This window comes from Staurois parvus, unplaced genomic scaffold, assembly GCF_062004578.1.
Source record: "Staurois parvus isolate SC_StPar_1 unplaced genomic scaffold, SC_StPar_1.0 ptg000321l, whole genome shotgun sequence".
NCBI classification, from domain to species: Eukaryota; Metazoa; Chordata; class Amphibia; order Anura; family Ranidae; genus Staurois; species Staurois parvus.
The window spans coordinates 10808560-10821112 of record NW_028318117.1 but is presented as its reverse complement, the minus strand read 5'-3'; the positions used below and the strand labels follow the sequence as shown (position 1 = coordinate 10821112).

At 41.8% G+C, this 12553-nt stretch overlaps 1 protein-coding gene across 1 annotated transcript in view; it reads left to right on the top strand.

Moving 5' to 3' along the window:
* The window catches only part of HIP1 (huntingtin interacting protein 1), a 158336-nt gene that overhangs the window by 103750 nt on the left and 42033 nt on the right, over window positions 1–12553 (top strand). Inside the window, 3 exon segments of the mRNA XM_089683803.1 lie at window positions 526–666; window positions 9925–9982; window positions 10117–10192. Coding sequence (XP_089539929.1) covers window positions 526–666; window positions 9925–9982; window positions 10117–10192 — 275 coding nt within the window.

Below are 12553 nucleotides of genomic sequence, written 5' to 3'. Positions count from 1 at the left end.
GGTGGGATAGCAATAGTTATGACCAGGGGCGGACTGACCATTTGGAAACTCGGGCACTACCCGAGGGCCCAGGGTCAGTAGGGGGCCCCATGAGATGCCCCTGGTACCTTTTTCATAGGCTTTTTTGAGTTTGGGCAAGGACACAGGGGCCCCATGATCCCCTATTGCCCAGGGGCCCCATGAGTTTTCAGTCCGCCCCTGGTTATGACATGTGTCACTTTAATGTTTCCTATTAATGCAAAAGATACTTCAAGAGCCTGTATGGGAATATGGAGTCATTGTACTGTAAGTATTTACGTAGGCGATTATTACACAGCCTGTACTTACAATGTCTCTGCTGTCAGTAAACTAGACTAATAACTTAAGTGAGGAATTCTAAAGAAAATCTTTGGTGCTTTCTCTGTTTGCTCTCTCATTTTGAAATTAAATTCCACTGATTCTCGGTTTAGCAGAGCATCATATGAATATGTAGCTAAGTAGAATGTATGTAATAAAATCTAATTACTTTTTTCCATGTCTTTACAGTTTTTAAATCTTTGGACATGTCACGTTCAGTGTCTGTGACTGCAGCTGGCCAGTGCCGCCTCTCTCCTCTCATACAGGTCATCTTAGACTGCAGCCATCTGTATGATTACACTGTGAAATTACTTTTCAAGCTGCACTCATGTAAGTATTTTGAAGAAAATGGAAAACAACATTAAGGATTCAATAGAGCCTGTAATGAGAGAATATATGTTCTGCCATTACTAGTCCCGTTCTGAAAATGCTAGATGTCTTGTTCATCCTCTGGTTTCATTGGTGGGTTACTGACCTGCAGCTTGTGAATTCAGATCCCGTGACCCGAATTCATGTTCTGGGCCAGTAAATATGTAGAGAAGGTAATGGATAAGCATTTATTGAGGGGGATTGGGAATAGTTGCAAGGGTCCCTTTTATAACAGATTCAAACTAACGTTATTACAAAAAACCTGAAAGTTCTTTTTCAGGAAGCCTCTTTACTAAGAAGTTGGGAAGTGAATCAGGTTTTGTCATTTTTTCCTAATTGTTGCAATTTCACAACATATTTAAACAATTTATATTGGGTTACACTGCCACCAGCAGGAGTATCACGGTAGTTTATCACAGTAGTTACAAAGCAAAGGCTCACCCTTGGAGTGGCTCCTGCTGGTGCGTAAACCCCTTCACTTCTTGAAGAGCTTAGTTTTAGCCCTTTAAGCAGTTCAGACCTAATTCCTGGGGCTGCGATTTAGTTCCTTGTTTCTATTATTTTTCCTGGTAGGAAATCTTTTTAAAGTATAAATTCACCTTTTATAACATACTACATGTTCCAGCCAATAAATGCATGAGGTTCCTTGCAGTCTAGGGGATTTACTGTAATAGCCCTGGCAAGACCATCCTGTGGCGTTTCCACTTCTGAGTACACTTACGAACAGTAACCTTGGGCTTTCCCGTCACAGTTTTCTCAGGCAAGCAGCACCCTGGCTGCAATGAGAGGTGGTTTGCTCTTTCTCCTGGCAGAACCTCAGTATCCTCAGAACCTCAGTGATGTGGTAAGCAGAGGGTCTCCACCATTGTCTTCTTCTCTCCTCTTATCCTGTATATGGTATATGATGTTTACCCTCTCAGAGGTTACACTCTGGGGGTCCACTCTGGTGGTTTGGAGAATATGCTAGCTGTTATGCCCTCCGGGGTAATTTCTATCACTGCTGTTACCCATTTGGGGGATTTTGGAGGAGTTCTTGTCTGTGGCCTGCATGATGGCCAAGCACTACTCTCCCTCGTCTCTTTATGCAGGGTCTCTTGGGGTGGTGGCTGCAGTTTCTATACATCTCTGTGGGAGCTGAAGCACCATTTTGGTTTTAGCCACTTTGCTCTTTCTTGCTTCACTGTTTTTTTTGCAGCTTCTCAGGAAGTATGAGGCCACTCTCTACAAGTGCCTACCATGCAGCTGCTGTAAATAGCTCTATATCTCCTGCTAAATGACTGCTGGGTTGTTGTACAGGTTCTGGGAGCGGGGGAGGGGGCATGAGTTTATCCTGCTCGGTTCTTACCTCTCTGCTAAGTTGCTACATTTTTTCTGTTTGTACTGTTGTGGGCAATATGTCTGGCATGGCGCATGGTGGGAAATCACTCCTGTGCTTTGAAGTCACTAGGAGAGATAACACCAAACCTTGTGTGGACTGCAGTGCTGTTTTAGAGGGAAGTCTGGAAGAGGTTGCGGTATCTGCGCTCATCCTTTGATTCTTTGGTGCTTCGCAAGGAGGGTTTTGCCTCTCACACTAAACATTTAAATCAGTCCAAACCTAACATGTGCTCCTTCTCTCTCTGCTGCCTCTGATCATGGGGATTTGTAGGTCACTCTGGTGGTTCAGCCAAAATCCACAGAGGCAAACTTTTGTTTTGTACCTACAGTCCTAAGCCTGCTGGTGGCAGTATAACCCAATTATGAAGAATAGAGAAAATGTATGTCTATCAATTAATTCAGAGAAAAACATTTTAAAGTGAGTACAAAAAAGTTCTAGTTTTACAGTCTGAAGAGCTAGAAAAACAATTATAGTGTAAATATAGCATTTTTTGCCACTTGTATAGCGTTAAAGTGATTGTAAAGCTTTGAATATTCCTAATTTAAATAATAATTATGTCATACTTACCTGCTATGTGCCATGGTTTTGCACAGAACAGCCCAGATCCTCTTCTGGTGTCCCCCTCCGGTGCTTCTGGCTCCCTCCTTCCCCCTCGCCAAGTGCCCCATAGAAAGCCGCTTTCTATGGGGACACTTGTGCAGCCTTGCTCTGGAAGCAGACAGCGTGGCTTGGCCCCACTCCCCTCTCCTTTGTCACATAATCTGATTGACAGCAGCAGGAGCCATTGGTCTATCAATCTACCCTGTGAGCAGGGAGAGAGCAGAGAGCCGCTGCTCTCATGCACAGCACTGGATCGAAATTGGGATTATGTATGTATAAGGGGGGTGGGGTAATTCTGGGACACAGAAGATTTTAGGCTTTAGAACCACTTTAAAACCCCTGGCATTTTATTTTCTGCTGTCTGTGTCTGGATGGCATGCATTCCCCTCACTTCTTGTCGCAGAGATGCAACAGGAAATGAAAAGACATCTCTACAAATTAAGAGGATTTCCCCTATTAGGCAATTGTCACTGGAACAAGTGCCCATTGGAGCATTTCTCCTAAGCTCTTGCTCTGGTGAAAAATATTGACTTTCTTCTCACATTCTGTCTCAGTAACAATGGTCACCAGGACAGTTAAGCCCTGTTTACACAGCTTTAGCTTGTATAGGAGCAGTGTGCCCAGAAAGCTTGAGTTAGGGTTTGTTCAGACGGGCGCTGACACCCATCCCGCGTGAACACTCTCTGCGTTCATATCCGTACTCCCGCTCCTGCTCGCATGTCAAATTTGTAGCTACACGCAGCTATGTCTGCTCTGGGGTACAGGCACAATGACAAAGGAAACCTTATAAGTAACTGTGTTCATCTGAAACAAAGCTGATAAACTTTTACAGGGGAAGTAGAGGATACATTTATTAGTAATTATGTGTGCAGCAGTTATAATGAAATACTAGTATTACAGTATGTTTTTCTAATTTTGATTTAGCTTTTATGTGGCAAATTATAATGTAACAGTCACACACGTCAATATACTCCAGCAGCATTGAGTTGGTCTGAGCAGCGTCCTATACTTCATACAAAATATTGGTTGTAATGGGTTGTAATATGTTATGGAACATAAAACTCCAAACTAAATAATAGAATTGGCACGCTTGAACCTCAAACAAGCTTTATGAATATACAGAAATATGAAATAGAAATAACAGTGATCTATTAGAAAAGTAGATTTGCTGCCACCCCACCCAGGATCAATCCTTTGTGTTGGAGCCAGCATATGCACTGGATATCAATACCATGCATTCAAACTGGAATATATAGGCTACATAGTAGTGGTCACTAGTGCGAGGGAGGTTGTCGTCCACAGAGGGTGACTTTGGGTTCACGCATATCCTTACAATAACCCTATATAAGTACTCTTCTCCTCCTCTGGACCACACATGGTTAATACTCCCCTGGCTTGGATATTTTGTGGCTATATCTTACACATTACTACTGGAACCATACCTGATACAGCCTCTAGTACAAAATATACTGGGGCTATACTGATCCATCTTTATCCATGAAATGCCTCAAATCTGGAGATTTAGGAATCCACTCATCCTTACATCCTTGTCAACTGTGTATGGGACTGACCAGGGATCAATACTTGTCCAGCATGCTGTGCATTTAATAAAACCTAGTGGCCACTCTGTATATCCTTATCTGTCCTCTATGATTGTCCCTTTGTTTTGAGAGCTCTCAGCTTTGATTGGTATCTAATTGGTATAGTAGGAAGATATGATAATTATATGCATCACTTTGATCATAGATATCTAATTGATCTTTAGATGTGACCCTTGATACCTTATAATGAGTGTGTTTATGTGCTCAATGTGTATTTGCTTTTAATTAATTAAATGAATTGTTTGTCAAAGATATCTGTCAGTACAGAGAACTTTGTTCATATTTTTTAATTTTTGATATATAATTTACAAAAATTTTTTCTAAGGTTAAGGTGTTGAGCCAAATCCATATTTTTTATGTGAGAATTTTTTGGTCTACTAAAATAAGCCTTTTAAAAAACTACTAGTTCCCTATTTGTATTTAGAGGTTCCTTATAGATTTCAGCAGCGGCAGCGCCACCTAGTGCCTATATACTAAGCCATGCAAGCTTTTTCACCTGTTATACCTCTTATGGATCTGAGGAATTTTTACATTTCACCTCTTGATTTAGCAATTACCTATTTCTTACTTATGATACCAAAGTACTACATATACCATTTTTTTGTAGACAAACAAAAATTTCTACTCTGATTAGTGTTTTAGAATAACTATTTTAAAGGGATTCTAAAGGCTTTTTTTTTTTTTATAAAAAACATGTCTGTATTTACTTGCTGTGTGCAGTGGTTTGTACAGAGCAGCCTGGGTCCTCCTCTTCTCAGGTCCCCCACAGGCTCTCCTGGCTCCTCCTTCCTTTTGTGTGCCCCCACAGCAAGCAGCTTGCTATGGGGGCACCCACTGCTCCGTGTGTCCGTTCACACCACATGGAGTCATGACTCGGCACCAGCCCTCTCTCTTCTCATTGGCTGACTGGCTGTGATTGACAGCAGTGGGAGCCAATGGCTCCTGCTTCTGTCTTAGCCAATTAGAAGAGGGAGTCCTGGGACAGCCAAGACTCCAGTGCACATCACTGGATCCAAAGGAGGCTTAGGTGAGTATTAGGGGGGGCTGGGGGGATGGGGGTTGGTGCTGCATGAAGGTAAAAAACCTTGAGCCTTTAGAACCACTTTAAAGGTGAAGTTCACCTTTAAAAAAATAAATTCACATTGTTTTGCGAGTAAAAAAATTGTGCTTTTATTATTTTTTTTTCTTAGGAGCCTGTAAAGCATTGCAGCTACAACGTACCTCTGATGCGGGCAGGCAGTTACCGGAGTCCAGGAAGAACTATGAGAGCACTTACCAGTGCCCTCGCAGTTCATTCAGAAGTACAAGGTGTCAGCCACAATGGCTGACAGTAGTTGTAGTTCATTCATTTGCAGAACTCTGTGAATGAATGACACAGCCATGTGGGTGGAGCCTTGCACAACTGCAATGTTTTTGAATTGTGACAGCGAAGATCCCCTGCCCACTGTTACAATGGGGATCGGGTCAGAGTGGTGACAGGTGATTTATTAACATTCAAAGCCCTAAATATGGTAGTAACCATTATATGGGTCTTCCAAAAATGAACACAACAAAATTGAAAGAAAGAAACAAATAAAAAAATTAAGTATGAATGTTAAAAAACTGATGGAAGTCTGTAAAAAAATTCTAGGTTGTTAAAAAAGGGGAAGAAGAATTTAATTGGGGCTAATTAAAGTGGTTCTAATGGCTCAATGACTTTTACCTTCCTATATTCTATGCATGAAGGTAAAAAACATTCTATGTGCAGATCCCCCCAATCTTTACCTGAGCCCCCTCCGATCCAGTGACGTTCTGGACAGCCTCTGCTGTCTGGGGACTCTTCCTCCTCATTGGCTGAGACATCGGTCCCTGCTGCTGTCAATCACAGCCAGTAAGCCAATGAGGAGAGAGAGGGGGGGGCAGATGCTTTGTATCTTTTTGACGCATAGAGCAGCGGCTCGGGGACAAGCACGTAGAGGTGCCCCTAGGGCGAGCAGCTTTCCCTAGAGCCACTGCTCAAGGTGGAGGAGCCAGGAGCTTCGGCGGGGACCTGAAAAGAAGATGATCGGGACTGCTCTGTGCAAAAGCACTGCACGGAGCAGGTAAGTATAGACATGTTTGTCATTTAAAAAACAAAACGAAGCTTTAGTGTCACTTTAAGGTTAATTAGGTGTTAAAAGGTTTAAAACTGGTTTAAAGCAGGTTTTAGTAAAATTAAATAGTTTGTTTGGACCAAAGTGGCCTAGATGAAATATATCCCTCACGAACAGATGCAGTGACTTTGAGTGCTGAATAAACTGTATAAACAGTATGCAGCTCTGAGCTTCTTCTCTGAACTTCCCATCCTGCTCCCAGAATGAAACTGAGTTGGGCTGAGCGCTGCTCAGCCTTTCACAGGGAGCTTTATATTCTATGAATGATTACAAAGCTTCCTTTGATTTGCTTAGGTGGAGAGATAGGCAGATGATGTCACAATCCTTGGCTCAGCCAATCAGGAGAAGCTATATATTGATTCATAAAATACACAAAGTTGGTGAATGATTCAGTCTTATAGCACCTACTAAATACTGAAATGTCTGCACTGGGTTGACTGTCTCTTTAAAATAAAAAAAGAAACCATATGACAGGAAATACATTGGAGAAATGGTCCTTATTGACCTCCTCCTCAAATTGTAACTCCGCCAAGTTTGTATGATATCTGCATTTGTATTGATTTCAAGGAAGGCTGACAGGAAAACCTCAGTGATAAAATTTGTCAATTCACTTTCTGTAGTTGGTAACATTTTTCCTGTAAGTGTCAGTCATACCTCACCATGATCAATAGCTTGTCTTATGATTTAATCTATTAAAAAGGGACAGCAGTACAAAGTAACCAGAGGTATGGAAGGTTTTTTTTTCCCTTCACAAAATGCATTCTTATCCAATATTTGTGTATGGCTGAATTGTATTTATCATTTCTTCTCTTCCTGTCTTTGTTGAAACCAGTTGCGGTCATCCCTCCTCTTCATTGATAAGGTGGATCAGGACCTACTATGGCCATTACATCCATTTTTTCCTTCCATGGTTCAAAGATGTTATACGGTTAGGATGCATAAGTGTGCCACACATAGGAGCTTGTCATTATTTGGCCTCCATTGTAGAAAGCATCAATTCACTTTAATAGTGCTAGCACTGAGTTATGGGAGGATATTTGGATGACTTCTTTCTCCTACTTGAAGGATAAAATTAAGTTGTGTTTGGTTTTCGTAATGCATGCAAGTACACTGTCTCGGGGATCCCAACAGACTCGGACATGCCAGCAGACTCCATTACCCTCAACATGTTTTCTGCCCCCTGCTGTTTTCTTCCATAGGAATAGAATATCTATTCAACATGGGGTATACTGAGAAACTTGGATGTCAGGGTTAGATCTCTTCAATAGGCTTCTGGTAACTTATGAGCAGGGGCGGACTGACAACTCATGGGGCCCCTGGGCAACAGGGGATCATGGGGCCAATGTGTCCTTGCCCAAACTTAAAAAAGCCTATGAAAAAGGTACCATGGGCATCTCATGGAGCCCCCTACTGACCCTGGGCCCTTGGGCAGTGTCCAAGTTTCCAAATGGTCAGTCCGCCCCTGCTTGTGAGTAACTATAGAGAGATTAAATAGCCTAAGGTAATAGGTCTACTTAAATGAATGCCTGATGTGTTGCATTTACAGTCGATATAAAAAGTCTACACACCCCTGTTAAAATGTCAAGTTTTTGTGATGTAAAAAAATGAGACAAAGATAAATCTTTTCAGAACTTTTTCCACTGTTAATGTGACCTATAAACTATACAACTCAATTGAAAACAACCTGAAATCTTTTAGAGGGGGTAAGTAAACTTAAACTAAAATAATGTGGCTGCATAAGTGTGCACACCCTCTTATAACTGGGGATGTAGCTGTGTTCAAAATTAAGAAATAACATTTAAAATTATGTTAAAAAGGAGTCAGTACACACCTGCCATCATTTAAAGTGCCTCTGATTAACCACAAATAAAGTTCAGCTGTTCTAGTAGGTCTTTCCTGAAATTTTCTTAGTCGCATCCTACAGAAAAAGCCATGGTCCACAGAGAGCTTTCAAAGCATCAGAGGGATCTCATTGTTAAAAGATATCAGTCAGGAGAAGGGTACAAAAGAATTTCCAAGGCATTAGATATACCATGGAACACAGTGAAGACAGTCATCATCAAGTGGAGAAAATATGGCACAACAGTGACATTACCAAGAACTGGACATCGCTAAAAAATTGATGAAAAAACAAGAAGAAAATTGGTCTGGGAGGCTATCAAGAGGCCTACAGAGACATTAAAGGAGCTGCAGGAATATCTGGCAAGTACTGGCTGTGTGGTACATGTGACAACAATCTCCGGTATTCTTCATATGTCTGGGCTATGGGGCAGAGTGGCAACACAGAAGCCTTTTCTTACAAAGAAAAATATCCAAGCCCAGCTAAATTTTGCAAAAACATATCTGAAGTCTCCCAAAAGCATGTGGGAAAATGTGTTATGGTCTGATGAAACCAAGGTTGAACTTTTTGGCCATAATTCCAAAAAATATGTTTGGCGCAAAAACAACTCTGCACATCACCAAAAGAACACCATACCCACAGTGAAGCATGGTGGTGGCAGCATCATGATTTGGGGCTGTTTTTCATCAGCTGGAACTGGGGCATAGTCAAGGTAGAGGGAATTATGAACAGTTCCAAATACCAGTCGATATTGGCACAAAACCTTCAGGCTTCTGCTAGAAAGCTGAACATGAAGAGGAACTTCATCTTTCAGCATGACAATGACCCAAAGCATACATCCAAATCAGCAAAGGAATGGCTTCACCAGAAGAAGATTCAAGTTTTGGAATGGCCCAGCCAGAGCCCAGACCTGAATCAGATGGACAATCTATTGGGTGATCTGAAGAGGGCTGTGCACAGGAGATGCCTTCGCAATCTGACAGATTTGGAGTGTTCTTGCAAGGAAGAGAGGGCAAATATTGCCAAGTCAAGATGTGCCATGCTAATACACACATACCCAAAAAGACTGAGTGCTGGAATCACATCAAAAGGGGCTTCAACAAAGTATTAGTTTAAGGGTGTGCACACTTATGCAACCATATTATTTTAGTTTTTTATTTTTACTTCCCTCCACCTAAAAGATTTCGTTTGTTGTTCAACTGAGTTGTTCAGTTTATAGGTCACATTAAAGGTGGAAAAAGTTCTGAAATTATTTATCTTTGTCTCATTTTTTTACATCACAGAAACCTGACATTTTAACAGGGGTGTGTAGACTTTTTATATCCACTGTACTTACACCTGACTCCCAACCTTCTTGTCTTCCTGCTCCAATATGACAGTGTTGGCTGGGCAAATGACCAATAATCAAGTACCAGTAATGTCAGAAGAATGGAAGTGAGTTACATGATCTTCATACACAGTATTTCATATTGATCTTCACTCCTTACAGCGGAACAAAGGGGCAGGGCAGCATAAGACAAATGTGTAAGCAGCTGGTGGAGCCAGCAGTAAAATTAACCTGTTGCTTTACATTGAATGGACAAAAGACAGGTTTGCTTTACACTTCTCTCTGTGAAATGGACCTCTTTTGAAGCTCTGTGTTTTAAGATAACTTTTTGTGTATTTTAGGCCTCCCCACAGACACATTACAGGGACATCGAGATCGCTTTATGGAACAATTTCAGAAGTAAGAAAACTCCAGCTGTAACACATTAGATAATTATTGCTTTAAATATAGAACTTTGTCTGTATATACAAAAACAATTGGATGGACTAAAATGATGTGAGCATTCACAATATATGTTAATTTTCTCTGTGCAGGCTAAAAGATTTGTTCTACCGTTCAAGTAACCTACAGTACTTTAAACGTCTGTTACAGATTCCCCAGCTTCCAGAGGTAAGCTTTCTGTTGTTTTATAAACTTTAAATAGCATAAATAAGGAACAGTAATTAGCAGTAACCCATGGAATACAATCAGATATCAGCCTTTAGAAGTATACTATATTGCCAAAAGTATTAGGACACCCCTACAAATCATTGGATTCAGGTGTTTCAATCCCCTTCATGGCCACAGGTGTATAAAATCAAGCACCTAGGCACGCAGACTGCTTCTACAAACATTTGTAAAAGAATGGGTCGCTCTCAGGAACTCAGTGAATTCAAGCGTGGTATCGTGATAGGTTGCCACCTGTGCAATGAGTCCATACGTGAAATTTCCTTGCTACTAAATATTCCACGGTCAACTGTTAGTGGTATTATAATGAAGTATAAGCAACTGGGAACAACAGCAACTCAGCCATGAAGTGATAGGCCACATAAAATGACAGAGCGGGGTCAGCGCATGCTGAGGCGAACAGTGCGCAGAAGTCGCCAACTGTCTGCAGAGTAAATAGCTAAAGACCTCCAAACTTCCTGTGGCTTTCAGATTAGCACAACAACAGTGCGTAGAGAGCTTCATGGAATGGGTCTCCATGGCCAAGATAGTTGTATCCAAGCCTTACATCACCAATTGCAATGCAAAGCATCAGATGCAGTGGTGTAAAGCACGCCTCCACTGGACTCTAGAGCAGTGGAGATGTGTTCTCTGGAGTAATGAATCATACTTCTCTGTCTGGAAATCCGATAGACGTGTCTGGGTTTGGCGGCTCCCAGGAGAACAGTAGTTGCCTGACTGCATTGCGCCAAGTGTAAAGTTTGGTGGAGGGGGGATTATGGTGTTTGGTTGTTTTTCAGGGGTTGGGCTTGGCCCCTTAGTTCCAGTGAAGGCAACTCTTAAGGTGTCAGCATACCAAGACATTTTGGACAATTTAATGCTCTCAACTTTGTGGGAACAGTTTGGGGATGGCCACTTCTTGTTCCAACATGACTGTGCACCTGTACACAAAGCAAGGTCCATAAAGATATGGATGAGCAAGTTTGGAGTGGAGGAGCTTGACTGAACTGCACAGCCCTGACCTCACCCTAATAGAACACCTTTGGGATGAATTAGAGCGGAGACTGCGAGCCAGGCCTTCTCTTCCAACATCAGTGCCTGACCTCACAAATGCGCTTCTGGAAAAGTGGTCAAACATTCCCATAGAAACACTCCTAAACCTTGTGGATAGCCTTCCCAGAAGAGTTGAAGCTGTTATAGCTGCAAAGGGTGGGCCAACTCAATATTGAACCCTACAGACTAAGACTGGGGTACCATTAACGTTCATGTGCGTGTAAAGGCAGGCGTCCCAATATTTTTGTCAATAAAGTGTACATTGTAGCATGATTTCTGATCATTTTCTTTGTCAATTTATTACGTCTTGGAATGCAAACCAGTGCTGCGCTAAAAATAAATTACACCAATTTCTTTTGAGCAAGAAATAGCTGAAATCATACAATATATATACATGAGAATATATTGATCTTGATGTGGCCATCCCCAATAAAATGGTTAATGCTTTAGGTTATGGTAACAAGAATAAATAATGTGAAAGTGGTTGTAAAGCGTTGTTATTTTACCTTAAGGTATAAAGGCAAAACGTTTTTTTTTTCGCTTTGGACAGAGTGGAGAGGGATTAGTACCCCGTCAGGTTTTTTTTTGCAGTCTGTGCTCCCCACTAGGGCGTTTCATCCTCTCTATTTGTCTTACTTACCATTATCATCAAAAGTGAAAGTAAAAGAAACCCCAAATGATGGGTTGTCCCCATAAAAATAATAGAGGGAAAATTTTCAAATGGGGACACCAGTTCTGGTGATATGGGGGTCCCCAAGGAATCCCCTTATTTTGCAGAGATTTCTCACTTCCTGTTTTGGCTATGGGACAGGAAGTGAAAGTAAACGTCCCCAGTGGGAATCAAATGGCAAAAAATAATTCAACAGGGGTTATAACCATCCCTTACTCTATCCAAAATGACAAAAAAAAATGTTTTGCCTATAGTCCTACTTTAACGCATTCTATGCTTTAAGGTAAAACAAAACTTCCGTGCCTTGGATCCTCAAAAGCCCCCCTCTCCTCATACTTACCTGAGCCCCTTCGCGATCCAGCACTGTGCATGAGAGCAGCGGCTCTCCCGGCTCTGTTCTTCCTCACAGGGCAGATTGATAGCATTGGCTGCTGTCAGTCAAACTCTGTGCAAGCAGCAGGGCTTGGAAGCAAGCCCGCACATGTTCCCCCATAAGAAGCAGCTTCCCATGGAGGCATTGGATGAAGAGGAAGAGCCAGGAATGCTTGCGGGGGACCCAAGAAGAGGAATGTCAGGGCTGCTTTGTACCATTGCAGAGCAGG